The sequence below is a fragment of the Nomia melanderi genome, chromosome 3 (assembly GCF_051020985.1).
Source record: "Nomia melanderi isolate GNS246 chromosome 3, iyNomMela1, whole genome shotgun sequence".
NCBI classification, from domain to species: domain Eukaryota; kingdom Metazoa; phylum Arthropoda; class Insecta; order Hymenoptera; family Halictidae; genus Nomia; species Nomia melanderi.
The window spans coordinates 23,461,143-23,484,522 of record NC_135001.1 but is presented as its reverse complement, the minus strand read 5'-3'; the positions used below and the strand labels follow the sequence as shown (position 1 = coordinate 23,484,522).

The following is a 23,380-nucleotide window of genomic DNA, read 5'->3' as shown; positions in this document are numbered from 1 at the left end:
AAAATTCAGCGTAACCCTTGACCTGTCCTTAGTCCAGTATTCATAAAAATTTGCATTTGAAATATCGACTGAGGCGTATTCAACATATCTGCTTATTCATTCTGCGTATTCAATTTATCTGGAGGAAAATATTCTGCTTATAGATTCGTAAACGTATAATCTAATCTTACGTGTGTGACGAATTTTATAAATTATTTGGAATACAATAGCGTCTCGCGTGCGAGAGAAATGTATTCGAACGAATAAAGTCAAATCAGTCTAATTTCAATTTTAATTATTATAGACGTTTATTCAAATGATGATAATTTATATATTTTTCGTTGTCAACGCAAACTTCGTTTTTTTCAATCTTTTCTTTTTTTCGCGTTTATTCAAAACAACGCAAACACGCACGCACATCTATGAAGTTTACATTAATATTAACCTACGCGTCTACATTATAGAATTTTTTATAAAATTTATCCGTCTTTTTATCTGTTCGTCGTATACTGCATTGAGAAGATTCTCATAAATTACTAGAATTGTACAAATTGATATATTCTAGTTCGCTCAGATTTTCAAACGAACGTTATAGTAATTTATACTACTCGTTACATTCCGCAAGGTTATGAGAGTATGACTGAAGCACTGGGAACGAGCAATTTTTATGGCTGACCGATATCGGACAAACAATATCGTGTTGCTGTCGCGTTTTGTGTTTCACGTATCGTTTGCGTGTACAAGGACAATAAATAGAAACAGTCTTCGGAGTGCTTGCGGAAACGTACACAAACTAGAATTCTATTTCATTGTCGTTGAGGGAAAATATTGCACTATCGAAGTATTCTCCCTGTATATAGATCAGGTTGTTTTTTTTAATCTATCAGCAACTGCAACTAATTTCTATAGTATTCCTAGCGAAACTTAGAAATGCAACATTTCTTCGATCTTTTATTTTCCTTAGTACAAAATTTCGATGTGGAAAATCGAATAATTTTAGGGTAGTTTCAAGGTTCATTAAGATATTTAATATTATTCCTAGTGCAATATTGGAGCCTACAGAGTTCAAAGGGTTAATTTAGAATCGATTCAACTGAAACAGAAATGATTTATGCCGTCTTGAGAACTGTATCGTCTGCAGCTGTCGATTAAATCAATTCATTTTTGCAGCTATTAATTATACGCTCGACCAGTTTCTACACGCGAGTGTACCCCTAGGGTGCAATCAGTAGGATTCCCTGCAGCTCGGCGTGGAACGAGCGACAGAGGGAGAGAGTGCGCGAGAGAGAGTGCAAGAGAGAGCGCCTGACCAAACCGAGGCAAGATATAAGCGCAGAACAAATGTGCGTCGCCGCATATTTGGTAAGAGCGTCTGCCGGCGGCATTTTCAAGTTCGGAAGTGAAGTCGAATGTTGTGAATCAGGCTGAAACGTAATTATCATACCATATTCGGACCGATCGACTCGTTCGATTAGATACGCTCGTGCGAAGAGTCCAATTTACGCGATACGAATTCAGTGAAACGATTCAACTGCGGTGCAAAGTTTGTGCGTTTGAAAAACAACCAGACCTAGAGTACACGAACACGCAGATAACGCGTTCAACACTTTGAGGACGAATGTCGTCATTTTACTGACATCAGGCTTTCATGTTTCGAGTACGAAGTTGTGAACAAACAATTGATTCCTTCAAATAAGAGATCAGTGATTAGTTTGCTTTTTCTCTGGCATTCAACTCGTTGCACTCGAAAGTTTTTCGATGGAAATGTTCAACAATTTTTGACGAGATACAGGTGATATTGTTTGAAACTAAAGATAATTCATAAATAAATTAAGCAACATTGTTTTATTTCAATATTTCACGTGACAATGCGAAGTTTCATTTGAAATATTAAACATTCAACTTTATAGTTTTCTTGTATCGAATCAAGTGCTGACCTCTCGAGTCACCTCTCGAGTGCAAAGGGTTAAGACCAAAGTCATCGAAATGTAGAATTTCATTTCCCTTGCAAAATGTTTTCAATACTTCAAGAAATCCTCGACTGCAAAGGGTTACGTTCGATGCCGTACGATTTTACTATACATGTTCATGAAAATGATGAAATTGCATGTTTGTCTAGAATGTCACCGCATTAGGTAGTAGTATTTGGGATACAGAAATGTGTCTCGATAATCATTGTTTAATCGAGTGAACTGTAGTAATTCGATTCGGTTCAGGGTCACCGGCGACCCCCATGTCACTCGACGTGTCAACCTCAATCGAATGGAATACTCGATAACATGTACATGCATATTTCATTCGTGTTCTCGCTAGTTTGAAAGGATTATGATTATATCGTTACTTCGCGCAGTAAAACTCATTCCAGTTTGCAAAAAGCCAGTCAAAAACAGCCAAGCAGTGCGACCACTCTTCTCTCGTTTCAATTCAGGAACTGAACGTTTTCCTATTTTTCCAAACATAAATTTGAAAGAGTGCGATCGTTAGATATCTCCAGTTCTAAAATAGACTGGCATATTTAGACAGTGCAACGGCGAGCCGACGTCGCGCCGCTCGGGACTCGAACGGTTAAGCCACAGGCCGGGATTGTCAATAACGCACTGTAATTATGTTTCTTTGGATGTAGTTAGAAAACTAGAGGGTAATGTTCAAAATAATATTAACCAGTTAATTGTGTTTGACGAGTATACACGTCATCTTAAAACTCTTAATGGTGCTAACTTTTTCAACGATGGATTATTTATTTTTTGAGACAAACATGTAATTCCTCTTCGTTTCGCTTTAATTTTTCATTAGGATATATTTTAGCATTTAACGAGTATACACTTCATTATTTGATTTTACGCGCACAAAGAGAGATCTTTCAAACGAAGTTCCACACTTAACTGGTTAATGTCCGCGTGCCTTAATCATCGTGTCGCAGCTTCTCAGGCATACACGTGTCAACGCACAGAAGCGTTTAATTTCTATTAGCTTACACTCTATAAAAAGAAACGTTACAATGCCGGATTTAGCAGGATTGAAAATCTTATCTGAAGAAGGTGGAATATCGCGTGCGATAATATGTCAGCCAGACGATAAGATTGACTCTGTAATCGTCAGCAAAAATGAAATACTACCTACTATTTCAAACTAAGCAAGTAACGTATTATATAAGCCTTCGGAATCTGACGAACGCATTTTTACAAAGCTCCCTAGTAAGTGCAAATTTACCTGATGCAAATTCAAACATTCGGCCAATCCGAAGATAATGCACTTGTTAAATGACATGCTGTATATTTTTCGTGACAAGTGAATTTCGGAAACGAGGCGAGTCAACTGGAAAGACGAGGAAACACTGTAGATAACGAAGGATAATATATTTTAAATTAAACAATTTTCTTTATCTCAACCCTTTGCACTCGAGAGACTCTCAGTCGCCACTTGATTCGATTTGCAAAATTATAAAGTCTCATATATAATATTAAGCTTCGTATGATGCATCGATATATGGAATATTCAAATAAAATAACTTTTCTTCTTAATCTTCCATATGTTTTCTTATTAACACTAGATTTACGGAACCCGTCAATTTGACGGACACTGAATTTTTTAAACATTATCTCAGTAACAGTTCCAGTCGATTTTGATTCGTGCAATTACGCGAATACGTATTGCTACACTCTAGTTTTGAAGCTACGATTTTCGCGATTTATATAGACGAGCACGTAGTTTTCTAGGAACAATATATCTCTTCGGAGAATAGTGAATATTTCTAGTGAAAAACTTCGAGTGCAAAGGGTTGATGTCTGAAAATAAGAGAAATATAAAAGAGCCACGTTATTCGCAGGACGATCGAACAGAGAACAGAAGCTGGAACATTATCGGATTACCAAACGAGCTGTCACGTCGGCAAACTGTAATCATCGGTTTAATTTCATTACAGGTTCACTGCGAGCCTCTATTAACGCGACATGGAGGCGTGTATGGCGACAAGTTGCAGCGCTGCGCTGTCCACGACGCCGGCTTCTCTTTTCACTCAACTGACGCAGCTGCTTCTGGTGTCTCAATGTGCCTTGAACACCGTGAATTATCCCCCGGATCGCACTACGGACATTCTCTCTTCGAACAGGGAATTCGATTTCGTGATCGTCGGAGCCGGAACCGCGGGTTCCGTGTTGGCTCGCAGGTTAACGGAAGTAAACGACTGGAACGTCTTACTGATCGAGGCTGGGAAGAATCCTAGCATCTTCACCGAGGTGCCTGGATTCATGACGCTGATCCCGGACTCGGATGAGGATTATGCTTACCAGGTGACGCGAATATCGAATTTCATAAGCACATTCGTTCCGAACTTCTGATGTTTGAATCGCGCAAAGCGAACTTGAGAATCTAGTTAAAATTTACTGTACAGTTTATTCTATTGTTCCTGGGGAAGTTGATATTCGTTCATTTAGATTTTGGAAATTGTAGATGTAGAAATAGACAATTAGGATTCATATTCGTGTAATTGGATCGACGAAAACCGATTGAAACATTTACCAAATAAGTGCTAAACAACCTAACGCAAACGAATCACGGAACATCTGTCGAACAAGGTGGAGCCTCAAGAAGGCGTTTGCCAAGGGCAGAGAGGCAAACGCTGCAGATGGCGCAAGGGCAAAGCTCTGGGTGGCAGTAGCGTCATGAACGCGATGCTCCACGTATTCGGCAACGACAGGGACTACAACAACTGGGAAGCCATGGGCAACGAAGGATGGGGCTACGAGAAGATGCTGCACTACCTGCGGAAAGCCGTAAACTGTCCAGCAGGAAGTACACCCGCATCGGAGAACAGACACTGCGGAGATGGTCCAATGAGCGTGAGGAGCTACAATTACTCCGAGACGATGTACCAAGACGTCCTCTTGGAAGCTGCGCAGGAGCTAGGGCTAGACGTGCTGGAGCCTCTAATCGGCGATCGTTTCATCGGGTTCGGCAGAGCACTGGGTACCCAAAGCGAAGCTCGACGCGTGAACGCTGCCAAGGCATTCCTGTCCCCCGTGAAGGACAAGAAGAACCTCTACGTGATGAAATCCAGCAGAGCCGACAAGATACTGATGGACGGCAACCGAGCAACCGGCGTCCGAGTCACGCTGGAGGACGGAAGATCGGTAGACGTGAAGGCGACCAAGGAGGTGATCCTCTCCGCAGGCAGCGTGGCCAGTCCCCAACTGCTGATGCTGTCCGGAATAGGCCCCGAGAAGCACCTGCAGGACATGGGGATCCCTGTGATAGCCGATCTTCCGGTCGGCAGGAACCTCCAGGACCACGTGATGTGGCCAGGACTGATAATAGGCTACCAGAACGACACGCAGCCTCCGTCGATGCCGATCTTCATGATGGACTTAGCGTACACGTACTTGATGCACGGGAAAGGGGATCTGGCGTCCGTGCCTCTGGACCTCCAGGGCTTCGTCAACGTGAACGATCCCGCTTCCAAGTACCCAGACATCCAGTTCATCTTCGGATTTTTCCCTCAGTGGCAGTCGGCGAAGATCGGCAGCGTGTACAAGATGCAGAACATGGACGACGGCGTGCTGGCAGGCGTGAATAGGATCATCATGGAGAACAACGCGATCATGGCGGTCAGTATCTTGCTGAACCCGAAGAGCAGAGGCGTCGTCGAACTGAGGAGCGCCGATCCTGCCGATCCCGTGAAGATTCACGCGAATTACTTCGAGGAGGAGGAGGACTTCCAGACGCTGCTGAAGTCGGTCGATGTTATCAGGTCTCTGACGAACGCGAAGGCGTCGCGGAAACACGGGATGGACTTGAAGCACCTCGATTTGCCCGGCTGCAAGCGCGAGAAGCTCGATTCGAAGGAGTACTGGGCTTGCAACATTCGGCAGACCGCCACTTCGGTGTTCCATGCCGTTGGCACCGCGAAAATGGGGCCGAAGAGCGATCCCGCTGCTGTCGTGGATCCCAGGCTGCGCGTGCACGGTGTCCAGAGGTTGAGGGTGGTGGACGGGTCCATCATGCCGACGATCGTTAGCGGGAACACGAATTCTCCGATTATGACGATCGCGGAGAAGGCGGCGGACATGATTAAGGAAGACTGGTCGAAGGATGTCCATTCGGAATTGTGAGGATCGAATGAACGATATGTTATCAGATTTGTGACCTGAAAGTTATTCGAGTTCTTTCCGTTTCATCGAATTCTGTTGGCGAATATAATGAAGTAACGATGACGCGGATGTAGTTTATAAATAAAGTTTATTTTTGTAACAGCAGGCGGATTTGTGATTCTATATGTGTATTGATTGCTATTTGTGACGGATGACAGTATTTTCTTTTGAAAAGTATGATACAGAGGTTTTATGGGTTGCGTGCATATTTCATAGTTACGCTTGTTTGAAATACTTTGGTTTTTTTTCGGTCCTCATATGGTGGTCCGTAGCGTTCTCGCGAGGAGAGTAAATTCTCACGTTCACTTGTCCTTGGGGGTTGCATTTTACGAGGCATTAGCTGCTTGTCTTGTAACGAGACCCATGGTAGAGGCTTTGCGTTCAAATTAATAGAGATAAATGTCTAGAAGAAGGTTAAGCTCGATACAAATCACGGGAGAACGGAAAAAGAATTCATTCCTGTGGCGATTACAGAAACGGGTTGTGCAACGCACGCCTTATCATTTCGCGAAACAAATAACAATTCAATTCGGACGAGATCAACGAGATAACATCGAACGTGCTCCATTATTGTTCTTATCGTTGAAGATGAATTTGGCAAGATTCGGCCTTCCCGATATCTTTAATCCAGAGGTGGCCATTGCAGGTGGATGATTACAAATGGCGCATTGCATGCTAGCGTCTACTTATTCTTGTTGAATGCTTCAATAAACGTGTGCCTCTTGAACTCACGTAAATTAACCCCTTGACCTATGATGTCTTTCTCAACTCTGATCGATACGGCTACTTTGTCATTAATAATTTATTGGGAAAAGAGTTGTCTATATTTCCTTTTAAGTGTAATAGTTGATCACAGAGGAATAATATTTACTTTGAATTCGAATGAACTAAATAACTATATATATATATATATATATATATATATATATATATATATATATATATAGTGTGCTAAGAAAATAGGGATAGGAGCAGGACCGGCTTCGCTTGGAGAAGGAAAGGGAATAACTCGATCTCGCAATTAAATTAACCCTTTGCGAACGATTCCTTGACATATAAATAACCTCCAGCAGATGAAGCTAAATTACATATCGATTGCTCAAATAATAGAAAAAAGAGGAAGCTGCGTACTGATCTCTTGCTGTTCGAGTAACTAAATCATTTGTCAGCAACTCAGCCTTCCAAATATGAAAATCTCATCTCTCCGAAATGTCGACAGTCGTCAAAGGGTTAATCGAACACCCGACGAAGATAATCTTTGTTTCCACCCGGTGAACACGTTCACTTCGCGTCCCCGGTGTAAAAAGGGACGAAAGGTAATTCAGTTCCGGTACACGACGGCACCGGTCGCGTTCTGCTCGAGTTTGAACAGGTAGCCAGCCGCTGTCCCCCTCGTCCGACTGTCAATGGCCGAGGATATCCGCGACAGGGATCTGCGGTCTCGACGAGATTCGGGACCGATGCATTTCTGCGTCGGCGGGTATCGAAGTTGCTCGAGTTACGGCGATGCTGTGGAATACCGGGGAATAGATCAATTACGTTTACGTTTCGGGTTGTTCGTCGTTTCTCGGGGGTGTCGTGATCGGCGATGTCTTTTGTGACGGTGTGAGCAAACGACTGTTCCACGAAATTGATAAATGAAATCTGCTCGCGGGGGAAGATAGCTGTTGGCGGTAAGACTGTTTTTTCAAGCCTCGTTTTCCGGGATATCTCGCTATTAGGTCATCCTGCGATTAAGTGTTCGTCTTCTGCGATAGAAGTTAATATGAAAAATTATACCATTTGGGGGTGACCTAATATTTTTCAGTGTGACGTGGTAATAGTTAGGGCTACTTTACAAAATATCTAATTATTAGGTCATGCTATAAATGTCGTTTCTTATGGATTTGTTTCATAGTAGCAACTATTAGTCGACAGATCGACGATCGAACGTAAAATATAAGCATTCATATTTTGCAGTAAGATGAGTGATGACGTTATTTAGGAGATGACCTAATGTTTCTCAATGTAATATGGTAATAGGCTGCTTAAGTTTGCGCACTGGCTTCTTTTTTGAGTTTCCTAGTCTTTTAATACTTCCGTCAAGTGTGTGTGTGTGTTGCAAGTATTCATGGTTATCATTTGCATGTACTTTTTTATTATTGAGAGTGTACAGTCATTCGCAGTTTGAGAAATTTCGATCGGAAGACTGTCTTTGGTGCTGATACTCGTTCTAATAAAAACTGAATGTTTTCAAAATTAATTAATTGCGAAGCATCGGAAATAGAGTGTGCTGTACAGTTCTTGATCCAATTAGCACACAATACAGCGTAGTAATTATGTAATTTCCGTAAGCAAACATCATTCTTGCATGTTTGGGACATTAGACGCGTTCATTAAGCACGTTTATCGAACCACGTCGGATAGAAGAAAATACACAGATGTTTCGCTTTATGTTGTGAAATCCTGGAATTTATGCAGTGCGCTAAGACTTAATGCTGGAAACGATAAGTAAGCAGGCGGAAGTGAAAGCGAACTAATCTCACTATTTTTCAACGCGATAACGTAATCATTCTTTGTACAATTAAATGTGAAGTAGCAATGTAAAAACTGCTGTGCTCCGTGCGTTTGCAGTATTAACAATATTCAGAAATGTATACAATATAAATCGTAATGAAACCTGCTAAAGTTTCCTTTCATTTTTGAAGAAAATCAGTAGCGAAGAAATAGAAAGTTTCTACGATCTTTTTTTCATTAAATTCTTCTTAATGAATGTAAATCCGCATAAACTTTTATTACATTGCATTCGATCATTATTCTTCTTTTTCTTTTTCCTATTTGATCTTATGTAATTGCTATTTTTAGTCTCCTATTTGCACATATTTTACTATTATTTCTAGCCTATATCTGAGCTTATTTAATTAACACATAACTAATAGTGAACGGTAAAGCTTTGAAACTACAGAAAACCAGGGACTGAAGCGATACTACAACGTAGATTGCAATTTACTACAATGACTATTGCAAATAACCAGTTCTATTCATTTAAATGTTTGCCTGTGTCAGCACTCCTGAATCGGTGGCCTATAACGGCAACTGTCGCGTAAGAAACACTGTAAAATTGTAATGTAAATGCCTCGCTTTCAGAATTTTTTGTCGACGTTAAAAGAAACACATCTTTAGTAATTCACAATCTTACAAATCTCTATAAACCGTAAATGTATTTCTTAGAATGAACGTTGATAAATAAACAGCATTATCAAACCAATCACTTCCATAAGCAAAACTGAACACGGAAGTGCACTCGAATTCAAGATGTCATCTTTCGATAATCCTAATGACAAAAACTATCACAGATTCATTCCAGAAATTCCAAGTTCGTCTCCAACATTCAAACAACTGAAATCGAGAGCAATCGACAAGTTCACCTTCGACCCCTAAAAAACCGATCGAAAAATCATGTCGTGGGCTCCTCCCGACCTAAGCAGCCTCTGCGCGCCTCATTCCACGGTCTCCACCTGCCAACCACCTGCGTTCGTATTCTTAGCGTTCGTCGCCCGTTTGTTCGGGCACTCGAAAGATCAATCCGCGTTTCACGAGACGAAATCGTCGAGCTCGCCGTGGGAAATCACGCTCGACGGACGCGGAGGAATCGCTGGGAACGTCGAAGAACTTCGGGGAGGAAGTAGACCGGGTCATCGGACAACGGGGAACATTCTGCTCGATGATCCGCCGTCATCGAAATCGTCATCCTGCGTTTATAGTTCACGGTCCGGGTGCGAGCCGTTCTTCTCCGCCGGCCTCGAGGATGAAAGCAAGGAAAGCGGCGCCGCCATTAATACGGGCCTCGCTGGGGTTTACAGCGTCCATCCGCGGACGGGAGTTTACGGCCGAGGAACGAGCGCCGCGTCGAAAGTTTACGAGGACTTTCTTCTAACGGAAGGTAAATCAATTCCGAGTTTTGCATGTATCGAGCGGAGTTTTGCATGTTCCGTTGCTGCGCGCACGGACCTCGGCATGTTTCTCGCGACAGGAATTGTCGGATGGAAACGGACGTTTATCGGAAGTTTGATTTGCTGTATCTTTATGGTCTTTATTGCTGTTTGTAGTCCTTTTTTTGTGGGGTAGTTCTAATGTTAAGATATTTGCATACTGAACGTTGTTTGGTAATGATAAATTGGAAAGTGTGTTTGTCGGTTTTAGAGCGGTTTTCTGGATAGGATTTGATCTTCGCGCCTTGTAGCTTTTCGAGATTTAATGATGGTAATTGAATAGATTTCTTAGCCTGTTTGCAGCTGATTGAATTTCGGTCGATTAAACCTTGCTTTTCATAACTTTCGGAGATACGCTAATGTTCTTTATGAATATCACGTGTCTTTTTGCAGATCAATTTCGCACCGTACCGCAGAGTGACACAAGATCGTTTGCCGCGATTCCTTATCTGTTACCAAACTTTGGGACGAACTTGCAGTTGCAACCGCAGCAGGATAGTCTGACTACTGAACAGAGTCATCATTCATACGACGCTCTATTGAATAGCATCCTTGGACAAGCAGTCCGAGTAACCGATCACGATAACGTGAACATCGTCGAGAACACGAGAGTGCAACCAAAGAACACGGCGAACGTTCGCGATGCAAATTATTTTTCGGATACCACTAACCTTTTTTCGGATGAGTACGATTTTATTATAGTGGGAGCTGGATCCGCTGGCTGCGTTCTTGCCAACAGACTGAGCGAGATTACAAATTGGAAGGTATTTGTTGTTATAATTTCTTAACGCTTTGTAAAAGAGAGAATAATGTCCACGGAAACGTTGATATTTACCAAGATAACAGCTGATTAAAAGGAACTCCAAGAATAACGAGAAAAGAATTAAAAAAATTATAATTAATAAAATTAATCGTTTAATATTTGATAATAGATATTATATAATACCTTTGATTATCAAATATTAAACGATTAATCCTTCTTTCGTTATTTTTCGAGTTCTTTTAATCAGCTATCTTCGTAAATATCAACGTTTCCGTGGAAGTTCGCTGTTTAAATGGCTACTAATTGAATTATGGCACGCGATTTCATAATCTCTAATCCTTAGAACGTAACTCGAAGGAAAGTGAATTCCGTGTAAAACATTGGTAGTAGAAGTTTAGAACTTCAGCGGTTCTTATCGGTATCACGGAGACAATGTATACTTTCTAATTGTGTTCTCTGATGTACTTCACTTCAGCATACCTAAAAAGAATATATATAAGTAAAAGTCTTTTCTTTAGAATTGGAACTAAGAAATAGAATTCTAGATCTCTAGAATTCTTTTCTTAGGTGTTCCTAAAGAAAATTTCTGACAAGAAGTAAATATCTGTTACATCATTTGATCTCGAAGAATGATCCATATAATATGCTGACATTCAGCAAAATAAACTAAACAAATACGGATGATATAGTTACATTTAACACACTGAATTACTATATTATAAACAATTTCTACATTATAAAAAATGCTATCTAATATGCTGACGTTCAGCAAAATCCTGCGATAATAATGCAATTCAACTAAACAATTCGATGCGCTACATAAGGAACTCAGAATAAACTGATACGACAAATAAATGAATTACGAAATAAATAAATAAATTGTACGGTAAGGATCGGATATTAACGGAATATGACGCCCGTGCTGTCCTGAATTTCGCTTAAGTTAAAAGTGAACGTGAAATTATAATGGCGCTTGGAAAGTAAGATTCCGGGCAGAAGGAATGTGTTTTTACGACGCGTGGAGGCGAAATTGGTCCGATTTTATGGGCCCCGCGACGGTGCACCGTGAATAGATGACTAACAATTTTTCTGGGTGAACCAGTTTAAAGCGTGTCCCTTTCGCGGGAGAATAAAACGGATCCAACCGAGCGCGATCAAGCGGCAAAGAGCGGACAAAAATACGAAGAATCAATGTTTCACGAAATTTCAATCATCCGCGGCTCTCGTATTTTCCATACCATAAACAAAAGTGGAATCTCAACTTGGCGAAAATATATAATACGATATATTTTTGATACGTGATAATACGGAAGCTTATCGATTCGACGGCGAAGAGTACCAAGAGACAAGTTTTTACGCGCGTATTCGACTTAACTTTAAATTAATTATAATTAAATTATTACTTTCGAACCGAGGCGACACGATCGATGATAAATACAGTTTTACGATAACGTTGTCGACACAATTGAATAAACTTTCTTTTATTCGTGTTACACTAAAGGGATCGTGTAATTTTTTCAATGAGAATAACGCGATCTCTTTTTACTAGGAAAAGAGGATAAGAAAATCGATAATCCCTTCTGTGAAAAGTCGAGCGGTAGCCGGGGCTTCGTTGAAACGGGTCACGGAACACAAGATCGTGTGTGGCCATGTTATGATTATTCTGAGGCTTCCCGGCCATTAAACATGTCGCGAAATCGAAGTCCGTCTATTGGATTACGTGTTGCGGGTGAAAATGAAATCGAAATTAAATCGAAACAATCGGAAATTTCATCGATTACTCTGGAAACAAAGATTCGCGTTTCACCGTTTCGTCGGTTGAATCTCTTGTATTATAGATTTTATTTTTAGGTGAAATTTCGTGATTAAAGATTTCCTGAAACATGGAATATCGTTTTCTAACTCGATGAAATTGTAGTTTTATGCATTTGAAATTGTTCTATGGAAACGTTACCAATATTTAATGAATTTTTAGATACTGTTGCTAGAAGCCGGCATAGAGGAGCCAGAGGTAGCGGATATTCCGGCGTTCGCTTCGATGCTGCAAGCCAGCAACATCGATTGGATGTATCGCACGCAACCTGAACAACACTCGTGTCGATCGAGAAGAGGCGGCGGCTGTGCATGGGCAAGGGGTAAAGTGGGTACTCGCGACATTCATTATTTAACCGTCCCAACAACGATTATTCTGTTCACTCTACGATCACAATTGCAGCTGTTATTACGAAGCGTTTATATTTCGATTCCATGATTCACATACGATGGGGGAAAAAGATATTCGAAAGTTTCGATATGCAAAATCTTTTATATTTTGAATGAAATGAAATATAAGGTGGAAACTGAAATTTCTAAATGACATCAAAATCGTGAATGTTATGAAACCAATAATGCAATGAAGTTGCCAATCATTTCTATGATAGAAATAACAACAAATGAAAATAAATTGAATCTAAAGAACATTAATATCACTAATGTCTGTCTCTATATTTAATATTATTACCGAAAGATAAGAAACATGCTCGAGTACAATAAACAAACACTGTTACCATAATTCATTTAATGTTTATATTCTTGGAAAAAACGAGGAATAATCGTGCGCCACGTTGTATGTCATTCAAACCCGGTTACTATGTCACACCATTATTCTCATTGGTTTTTTCCTGGTGACTTCGATCGATCGCACTGTCAGCTGAACACGAACATAGAAAAAAAAAGTGGCAGCGAATGCAATGGTTTCAAGTTAGATAAGGCACATCACGAGGCTTGACGCCTTGTCATTCGTGTCTTCCGCACCTGTGCTACACAGAGTGATTTCACCATTAATTACTAGTTCGAACAGAAAATTAATTCTACTTTAATAATGAGCTACGCATTTATTTTAAACGTTGAGCTTTGATGACAACAAAATTACGTTACGTTTTTTTGCATAAAAAATTCGTTTGCTACATTTAATTTGAAACGTTACGAGATAAGTAAAAACTGTTTCGTACACTTGAATTCTTCCGTAATGATTTATATTTCTATAGGAGAAATGGATATATTACTGTGATATTAGTAGTAATTAACCCTTTGCACTCAGATGTTACTAGAAATATTTACCATTTATTTACGAGGCGAAGACGACGAGACTAATTCGAAAATCACCAGGACATTGAGGAACAAAGCTGTTTTATTCCAATGTTATACAAAGTTTAATATTAAATATCACATTCTATATTTTCACTGTGTCAAATCGAGTGACTGAGTGTCACCTCTCGAGTGCAAAGGGTTAATATTACACCTTGCACAACGCGTCAATTTGGGAAATATTGAAATAAAATAACTTTTAATTTGAGAAATATCGAAAAAAAATTACTATCGTAACACTACGTTTCGCACAGAAATCTAATCGTTCGCAGGTAATGGGAGGCTCCAGCACAATTAATTACATGATCTACATCCGTGGAAATCCCAAGGATTACGACGAGTGGGCCGAGGAAGGGAATTACGGATGGAGTTACGAAGAAGTATTACCGTATTTCCTTAAATCCGAAAACAACGAGGATCCAGAGGTAAAGCACTGAAAACATTTAATTAACCCCTTGCCCTACAACAACGAGAGAGACTCGTGGTGAACTTTCAACTTGATTTAACAAATATTACTCAGTTCGTTCGAATTCAAAGTAAATATTATTCCACTGTAATCAACTATTATACTTGAAAGGAAGTTCCATTTGCTCGTTTATCGCGCCTTCTCTTGCAGGTGGTGAAGGAGAACCCCTTCTACCACCATCAGGGCGGCTACCAGAACGTCGAGCGATTTCCCTACACCGACCCGAACGCGGAGATCCTGATGGAAGCGTGGCGCGAGCTGGGCCACGCTCGCGTGGACGCCAACGCGGAGGACCAGCTGGGCGTGATGCAGCTGCAGATGACGTCGGTCCACGGAATGCGTCAGAGCACGAACGGCGCGTTCATCAGGCCCATCCGCCGCAAACGCAGGAACCTAACGATCGAGACGCAAGCGCACGTCACCAGGATCCTCATAGACGACGCGACGAAGCGAGCGATAGGGGTGGAATACGTCTCAACGGCGACGGGAGTCATCAAAACGGCGCTGGCGAGAAAGGAAGTGATCCTCTCGGCGGGCGCCATAAACTCGCCGAAGATCCTGATGCTGTCCGGCATCGGTCCGGCTCGGCACTTGCGTCAGCACGGGATCAAGGTCGTCAGGGACCTACCGGTAGGCAGGAACCTGCAGGACCACGTGACGATGGACGGTTTGGTGGTAGCCCTGAACAAAACCTCGACGAGCAAGAACAACCGGCAGAAGATAGAGGACGTGTTCTTCTATCGCAAGACCCAGATGGGTCCCCCGTCGGCGACTGGGCCCCTCAGCTGCGGAGTCTTCCTGCGAACCATGTACGAACACATCCACGGCGTGCCTGATCTTCAGTTTAGCTTCGACGCCAGCAACGAGATGGACTTCGTCGACGATCCCGCGGGTTTCGGGGAAACCGCCGTCGAGCCTCTGTCGTACTACGACGCCTTCAATGTTAGACCCATCCTGCTCAGGCCTAGAAGCCGAGGATTCCTGCTGCTGAACGACACGGACCCGCTTTGGGGCCCGCCGCTGATTTACCCCCGATACTTCACCGCTTATCCTGACGCCGACGTCATGGTGGACGGCATAGAGGCTGCTCTGAACCTGTTCCACACGAGGTCCTTTCAGGAACACGGACTGCGCTTGGTCGACACGCCTGTGCCAGCTTGCAGGCACCTGCCGTTCGCGAGCAGGGACTACTGGAAGTGCGTCATGATGGAGTACACCGCGACGATCTACCATCCGGTCGGCACTTGCAAGATGGGGCCGAAGTGGGACCAGGAGGCTGTGGTGGACCCCACGCTCAGAGTGCACGGGGTCCTCGGCTTGAGGGTGGTCGACGCCTCCGTCATGCCGACGATCGTTAGGGGCAACACGAACGCGCCGACTATTATGATCGCTGAGAAGGCGAGCGACATGATCAAGGAGGAATGGTTCTTCGGATGAGACAATGCTCCATTGTTTTGACTATGCATAACGAGCAGTAGTATTTCGCGATCGATTGCAGGTGGAATCTTGATCTCCGTGGGATAAGAATATTTTGATTCTGATTAGTCAGAATCAGTATTCTGATTTCTAGGTGATTTTTTGAAGACGTTTCGCGGAGATTTCAGAGGTAGCGGTACTAAATAGAAAATAATTTTAGTTTTTGGTCTATTGGAAAGCTTGATGGAGGAAGAATATGCTTTTTGTAATTCGGTTCCTTTTAATCTGGTTAATTGTCGCTTGGTTAAAGACGATGGGTGGAATATTGTAGTGCCAGTGAATGATTTTTAATAGATTAGGAATTCTTAGTTTTAGGTTATGTGTCCCACTTGTAGAAATCAAGCATGCCAGTGGCGTACCATAGCGATGTGATAGGGACAACATTTAGGTAGTTCGAATTCGACGTGGCTTAACTTCGTGTTGTTAGTAATTACATTTTTAGTCGCTGCATTAAACGCGTCAAAGAGGATTTATAAACGCAGTATTGTCGAACAATAAGAAAACAATTTCCCATTACTGCTTTTAATCGTAACCGAAGTAAATAATCCCTATATATTACGAGCTTTTGTAGATCGCTGTACATTATAAATGCGTGAAAATCTGGAATATGATACCAACGCTCAATGCAAAAAGATGTATGATTCTATTAACCCTTTGAACTCGACGGGCGCCTTACAGTCGCCACCTGATTCGACGCAGCAAACTTATTAAACTTTCAATTCAATATTAAACCTTGCGTAGATAGATTGTAGATAGTCAATTGTGTTAGTTGCGAAGAGTATCGTTAATATTTAATCAGAAAGTAATGAATATTTTTAATGAAAAATATTGTCGAGTGCAAAAGGTTAAAGAAAGCAATGAAAATGTATTCAATATATACCGTCCAAAGTAATAAAAGCAAGAAAAGAAATGTGTATAGAATTCCTGTTACGTATCCACAGAATTGAATATTAAAGAGAGAAATAACAGTGAGATATTCCTGCAAGTGCGTGGAATAATTACATAAGAAAACCGTTTAATACTAAATGACTCTAGCAAGTAGCATCAGTAGGTCAATGTAATTCAGGGGCCGGGAGAGCATTGTCGTAGGTAACACACACGACGATCACCGCAAAGAAAGTTTGCAACGAGAAAATATTATTGTTGGGATCGACCGTTTCCGGTACTGTACGTCCCGTCGCGTAATGGAAGTTTCACTGAAAGTAATGGCACGCAAAAATATGCTGAATTCAATCAATTGTAGATGTAGATTGTTTAAAGCATTACACGTTTTCTCCGGAAAAGATTTAATTATGCACTGAATTCTCAAGTGATTCCATCATTCCACTGGTTCTAGAAATCTGCGTCTTTATGTAGATCGCGAAAATTGCAGCTTAAAAATTAGAGTATTAAGACGTGTATTCGCGTAATTGCGCGAATCAAAATCTACTTAAACTGCTGTTAAATAATGTTTAAAGAATTCAGTATGCGTCGAATTGACGGGTTCCGTAAATCTAGTGTAAGTAAAAATAATATTGTAAGTAACTAAAAAATTAAAAAAATAATACTGTAAGTAACTAAATATCGTAAGCAACAGAACAAAATATTTATTCATACTTTGTTGATTGAGTTTTAAGTTCTCTGTTTTCAATTTGTAATTCTAGATGGAAAAGCTATTATTTCTTTTTCCCTGTTATACTTTTTCCCTCGTTGTTGGCGATAGGCAATCTATTTCCACGCGACTTCCACGCATGGAGTGTTGCCTATCGTCAGGATTCGCTCGTAGCATGCGCATCGCACTACACTGTGTCTCGGAGTTCATAATTACAATTAGATCGCTCAGAAGCCAATGCAGTTGAAAAAAAAAAATTGAGAAAATTCATGTCTTTAGGAAAACTGATTTTTAATTAATATTTTAGGGGACAACAGAATTCTATATTGATCATGGGATGATGATCGATTTCGAAGACTAAAAATTGAAATTACCTTTGCTTCCAGTAATGAAAAATGGCTAGCATCTGTTGATCATTCGATCTTACCTGAAACAAACGACAAAAAATTAGATTATTCATTTGAATCAATCTTGTAAAAATACCATATTTCGTATTTTAATTATTAGGATTTTTTTATTGGAAAAGAAGGTATGCTATTCAAAGCGATGATTCAAAGTATTCGTTATATTTTCATGGAACATCGTTATCAATATTACTGATTCTGAAAATACTCTTTCCCGAGAAACACATTTTTTATCGCTACGTCCGCTTAAACGGACTCAGTCGCCATTATTGGGGCAATCGAGAATTGGATTAAGAGATATTCGGATAAATGGCATTCAGGTAATCGATACCGTGCCGTAAATTCAATTATGAACCGTTGACGCTAATAAATGAGTGCCCCGATAATCCCATAACGTCATTATCATGTTCTCTCAGAAGTTTCTGTGCATTTTGCAAGATGCACTCGTGATGCACGTTGTATGCGATTTTCATATTCACCTTTTATTCATAATAATTCAATAATTCATCAAGAATCTATAATTCAACGCCTAAAACGATGAAAACCAGTTCAGAGTAAAATCAGTGACCGCGGAAATTTATTATTAAAAACTATTGTCGATCGAACTTATTTTTGGAATCTTGATTTACTAGAAAAATGTTCATATTTCGGGAAAAGTGTTTAAGATAATAAAGATAATATAGATATAAGGATGCTCAGAATGATCAGAATTCTGGATCATCCTCAACCGATAATATTAACATTAAATAAAAATGAAGCAATACGAAAAGCGGTCACGTTCACGTAAAAGGTAACACCAGCTAGATCCACTCCCCGTACTCGCTGTGCTCTACTTGTCTGCTTTTTCTTGTCTGAACTGACTATACCAGACACAAATGAGGTAACGTAACCTTGAAATAAAAATCTGCTCGCTACAGATCTTTCTAGGACAGGCTCGATACCGATTAAATACCTTAATTGCCTTAACTACCAACGCTTTCTTCGCTGATCAAAATGTATTTGTATTAATGAATATTCTTCGATTATCGAATATTTCGAATTTTACTACAGATTTTGCGTATATCGTTTCTATCGATTTTCTACGTATACAAATCATTTCGTAACGATCTCAATTCTTTCTAGAAATAACCTTGAAGTTTTTTAAACAAATATTTCGGTCCTTGAATGTTTATAATCCTACCACAAATTTTGCCTTTTATAAAGATTCTATTACAGGAAGCAAGAGAATTTATAACGTAAAACAAAAACAGCGATGACCTTGAGATGATGACCTTGAAGTTTTATAAACAAATATTTCGGTTCCCGAATGTTTATAATTCTACCACAAATTTTAGCGTTTTTAAAGATTCTATTATAGGAAACAAGAGAATGTATAAAGTAAAACAAAAACAGCGATGACCTTGAGATGATGACCCTGAAGTTTTCGAAACGAACATTTCGGTTCCCGAATATTTCCGATTCTACCAGACCTCACGTGTTTCGTTTTTCTAGATCGGTTTTCTAGATACGCGAATGAATTCGTTACAGTGTTAATATTTCGAAACAAAGTAAATACAGTGGCGTTCAAAAGTTCCTCGCCTGTCTTTATATACCATAACAAATTCTCAATCGTGCGAGTCCCATGGCTTTTTGCAAAAAAAAAAATGCCAAGCAGTGCGATCACGCTTCTTTCGTTTCAATTCAGGAACTGAATGTTTTTCCATTTTTCCAAAAATAAATTTGAAATAGTGCGATCGTTAGATTTCTCCAGTTTTAAAATAGACTGGCACTTTCGAACAATGTAACAGAGAGGCGCCATCGCGCCGCTCGGGACTCAAACGGTTAAAGCCTTCGTTGTGCAAGAAAAGCTACGAAAACGATCGGCCCGGAAACTTTTGACCGTCTTTGTATATCTAATGGGTACTGATTATCGGATCGAATGACACGCAACAATCACCGTATTTACGCATGGGGATTTGTTGAATCCGATTGCGAGCAACGTCTGCCGGCGGGGCCAATTAGGAGAGCCCAGGACTTTCACTTAAAGGGTCTTTCCCAATTTTTGAAGAAGACGGCCGCGATATTATGGAATTGGAGTGAAAAGGTGTACTAAACCGGTGGATTTCCAAATCGGCCGAGCGAAAGTGAATTTTTTTCTATTGGATGTGTAACGCGGATACGCCAGCTGACAGAAGTCGGAGCAAGGACTACTTCCACTGGGAAGAACCGGAGAAAGCAGACGCCATTTTGCACGCCTACCATCGAAAATTGCGAGTGTAATTATACATTTAACATCGTTCAGCTTGTATACTCGGTGTAATTACCGTAACCAAAGAACTGAATATTTAACCTTCAGCAGTCCTGTGTCGAGTCAGACTCGACGTTCTATTTTATTGCGACCTCTCCTTGTTTTAACAATTTTTTCTATATTTATTTGTGGTATCGCAATTGTACCGTTTAAAGGTAACATTTCAGTGACTCCCAAATATTCTCGAATGAATAAATAGAGCATGATATTAACCCTTTGCACTCGGAACCTCAAAGTGAGAAACCAAGAGCACTTCGGGACGCAAAGGGTTAATCGTTATCATGCGACCGTTACGCGTTCAATTTCGAAAGAAAAGTTGTCATTATGCGTAATGCAACGATTACACTGACACTTTGTGGACACTGTGCTCATTCATGAATACGATTACAGAAATCTCAATTACAAAGATCGCATTCGCATAATTGCACTGCCATGGTGATTCACTATTGCGTAATAATCATTCACAACGAATAATGAATATTGCGGTTGATAATGACTTAAAGGTGGTGGGTAACAAATTACAACACTGTCAGAGAGTAACAGAAAGGAAATCAGTCGCGAGAAGATGGTTTTTATCATGATGGTTTTCATTGAGTAAATTACACGAAATAGAAAAAATATAGTATTAAATGATTTGATTGAATTTTACTATTGTTGCTGACTGACACCGCATCAGATAGCATTGTTTATAATATAGAACTGTTTTCAAATAACCGTTGTTTAACACTAGAACTACCATACCAGTCTTTTCAATAATTGCAAAGAAAGAAATCGAGAATAGGTCATGTTAACTCATTTGGTAATTCAGGTGTTAATTGAATGGACTATAGTTATTCGATTCGGTTGGGTCACCGGTGACCCCCGTGGCATTCAACGTGTTAACACATTGCGTACCGGTTAATTTCTAGAAAATTGAATTCTGCTGGCGATTGTCAGTGAGATCTTGCATCACTATAGAACAACTGGAACATCACATTGTTATGTAACATATTGTGAACAGATAACCAGTTCCAATAAAATTTCTTTTTTTTTTAAGTTCTGTGATAATTAACGAAGTTACATCTCGTCTGCACGTCGCCTTTATAGAAAAACTTGTATAGAGACATCTCGTGAGCAGATGCAATCTGTTAACCGAACGCTTTTGCAATGTCATCCCTGTCCCAGTTTTTCGATCGCGTCTCCGCGAAATGACGGAGCACAAAGGAGCCCGTGGACGCAACCACGTACCACGCGACCGCAACATTCGATTCCGCCTTCGAAAATTAGTCACGCCGGAGATTTTCGTGTTCCAGGACCGAGCAGATTCATCTTCTGGCAATTAATTGCGCAACGACGCGTTGTCAACTGAGTGATCGTCGCTGCGTGACAAAGTTTTGATCGTTCGCACGGTATCCGGGTGATTTGTCGATCGATTACTCAACGAACTCAACGTTTAACGTCGAATCCTTGGATTTCGCAGTGGAAAGAGATTAATTACTCGATTATTGTTAACCGCCGGCAATAAGCGCTCGTGCCTTCACGAATATTTACATTTATTCATCCGCAGAGCGTAATGAAATGAAGAAATTTTTAAAAAGTGAGGTCACAGGTCCTGTTCAATCAATGGTTCTCTCGAGAATTAACACATCGCGTATTGGTGACGAGAAATCTCGTTTTTCTTTAAGCGCTTAGCTATGGAACTTTGCTGATTACCACAGCGTTTAAGGAAATACTAAATTTCTTTCGAATTGATTATCCATTTAACCATTTGCACTCGGAAGCTTTTCGCTACAAACGATTCGGCACTTTCCTAAGACGTAGACGACATTGTTTGAAACGAACTAATGAGAAATACGTAAATTAAGAAACGGAGCTACTTTAGGGGATTAGAAATATATTATAGATATTTCACGTATTGATGCATTATACGAAATTTAACCCTTTGCACTCCAGAAGTTTTTCGTTAGAAACACTCAACATTTTTTAATGAGATACCAACGACATTCTTTCAAACTGACTTAACGAGAAATCACACATAAATTAAAGAGAGAGGCTTATTTTAATATTTCACATGTCGATGCATTGTACAAAGTTTAATACTAAATATCTATAATTTTGCTGTGTCAAATCAATTGGCGACTGAGAGGCTACGGAGTGCAAAGGGTTAATATTATATATGACACTTTGTAATTTTTTATATCGAATGAAATGGTGACTGAGTCAGCTCTCAAGTGCAAGGGGTTCAAATATATTACATAACATTATAACAGCTAAGTTTTCGCATGTATGTAAGTTGATCTCACCGAAAATCGGCATCGCGGAATTCAGCGTTTCGAAAATTAGCCTGTGCATTGTGTTAACGTTGATAGTGAACCGAAAAAGTAACAAGATCGATATTTTCAAATTCTATACAGCTTCTCTGTCTTTATTCCCCATGGATTCCATGTCTCGTTTTGGAACTTTTATTCACTCGGTGTTTTTTATATAAGAGAGTGCGCGTTTCTCCTTGTTTTACATGCCGCGACGAAAAAACGGATATATACACGCACGCGTCGTTAACTACCAGTTTCAGCTGGCAGTACGTGCTGTTTGACGTGAAGTTAAGAACTGTTTACCCGAGCCTGCAACTTCATTCACAGTTCCGCTAGCCGAGGATACTCGGGCAAATGAACTTCTGCTAATTGTTCGACTGGAAAGAGCTTCAGCGTTCGCGGTTAAACCAATTCCATTTTGATCGAAGTGACGTAACGATCGGTCGGCGACTGTGATTTCCGTTACATTAACGAATAGCTCTGATTGCGTCTCAAGTGTTACGTAATTATCAGAGGGAGTTTACCACCTTTTTCAATCGAATGCGAATAACAAATGCGAACCATTGTTCTCACTTGAAATTGTATCACCAAACCTACATTACAATTCACAGCCTGAAACTGCCACTCGCTTGCCACTCGAATAATTAATAACAAGACCAACAATGTTCCCTTCGATATGTTCCGACTCAAAAGAAACGAACTATATTTACGGCGTTTGCTGTCCGCGAGACTGACACGGTGTTACAGGGCATGGGGTTAATAGTGGAATAATAATCGGTATTAGAATAATAATGTTTAATATCGGAATCACGTATCCCGAGGAAAAACGATCGCACATCAGGATTCACGGCTGACTGGACAAACAATCGGATGCTTGACG

At 40.5% G+C, this 23,380-nt stretch overlaps 3 protein-coding genes across 9 annotated transcripts in view; 2 read left to right on the top strand and 1 right to left on the bottom strand.

Annotated features, from left to right (window-relative positions):
- Flo2 (flotillin-2) overlaps nucleotides 1-23,380 on the bottom strand; it is a 151,034-nt gene that overhangs the window by 68,980 nt on the left and 58,674 nt on the right. The gene's annotated exons all lie outside the window — the stretch shown is intronic.
- LOC116429408 (glucose dehydrogenase [FAD, quinone]) lies at nucleotides 1,150-6,230 on the top strand. Of its 5 annotated transcripts, none has more exons than XM_031982349.2 (3): nucleotides 1,150-1,341; nucleotides 3,902-4,268; nucleotides 4,554-6,230. In XM_031982349.2, the coding sequence occupies exons 2-3, from the start codon at nucleotides 3,930-3,932 to the stop codon at nucleotides 6,084-6,086; spliced, it is 1,872 nt and encodes a 623-aa protein (XP_031838209.2). In that variant the 5' UTR covers nucleotides 1,150-1,341; nucleotides 3,902-3,929; the 3' UTR covers nucleotides 6,087-6,230. The 5 variants fall into 5 exon arrangements, with proteins under 5 accessions (XP_031838209.2, XP_031838206.2, XP_031838207.2 ...); XM_031982346.2 differs by having other exon boundaries at nucleotides 1,170-1,410; XM_031982347.2 differs by lacking the exon at nucleotides 1,150-1,341 and adding an exon at nucleotides 1,417-1,636.
- LOC143174374 (glucose dehydrogenase [FAD, quinone]) lies at nucleotides 6,386-17,494 on the top strand. 2 transcript variants are annotated; one of them, XM_076365956.1, is made up of 6 exons: nucleotides 6,386-7,798; nucleotides 9,461-10,047; nucleotides 10,490-10,860; nucleotides 12,835-12,999; nucleotides 14,258-14,410; nucleotides 14,602-17,453. In XM_076365956.1, the coding sequence occupies exons 2-6, from the start codon at nucleotides 9,564-9,566 to the stop codon at nucleotides 15,886-15,888; spliced, it is 2,460 nt and encodes an 819-aa protein (XP_076222071.1). In that variant the 5' UTR covers nucleotides 6,386-7,798; nucleotides 9,461-9,563; the 3' UTR covers nucleotides 15,889-17,453. The 2 variants fall into 2 exon arrangements, with proteins under 2 accessions (XP_076222071.1, XP_076222072.1); XM_076365957.1 differs by lacking the exons at nucleotides 6,386-7,798; nucleotides 9,461-10,047; nucleotides 10,490-10,860 and adding an exon at nucleotides 11,274-11,358 and having other exon boundaries at nucleotides 12,848-12,999; nucleotides 14,602-17,494.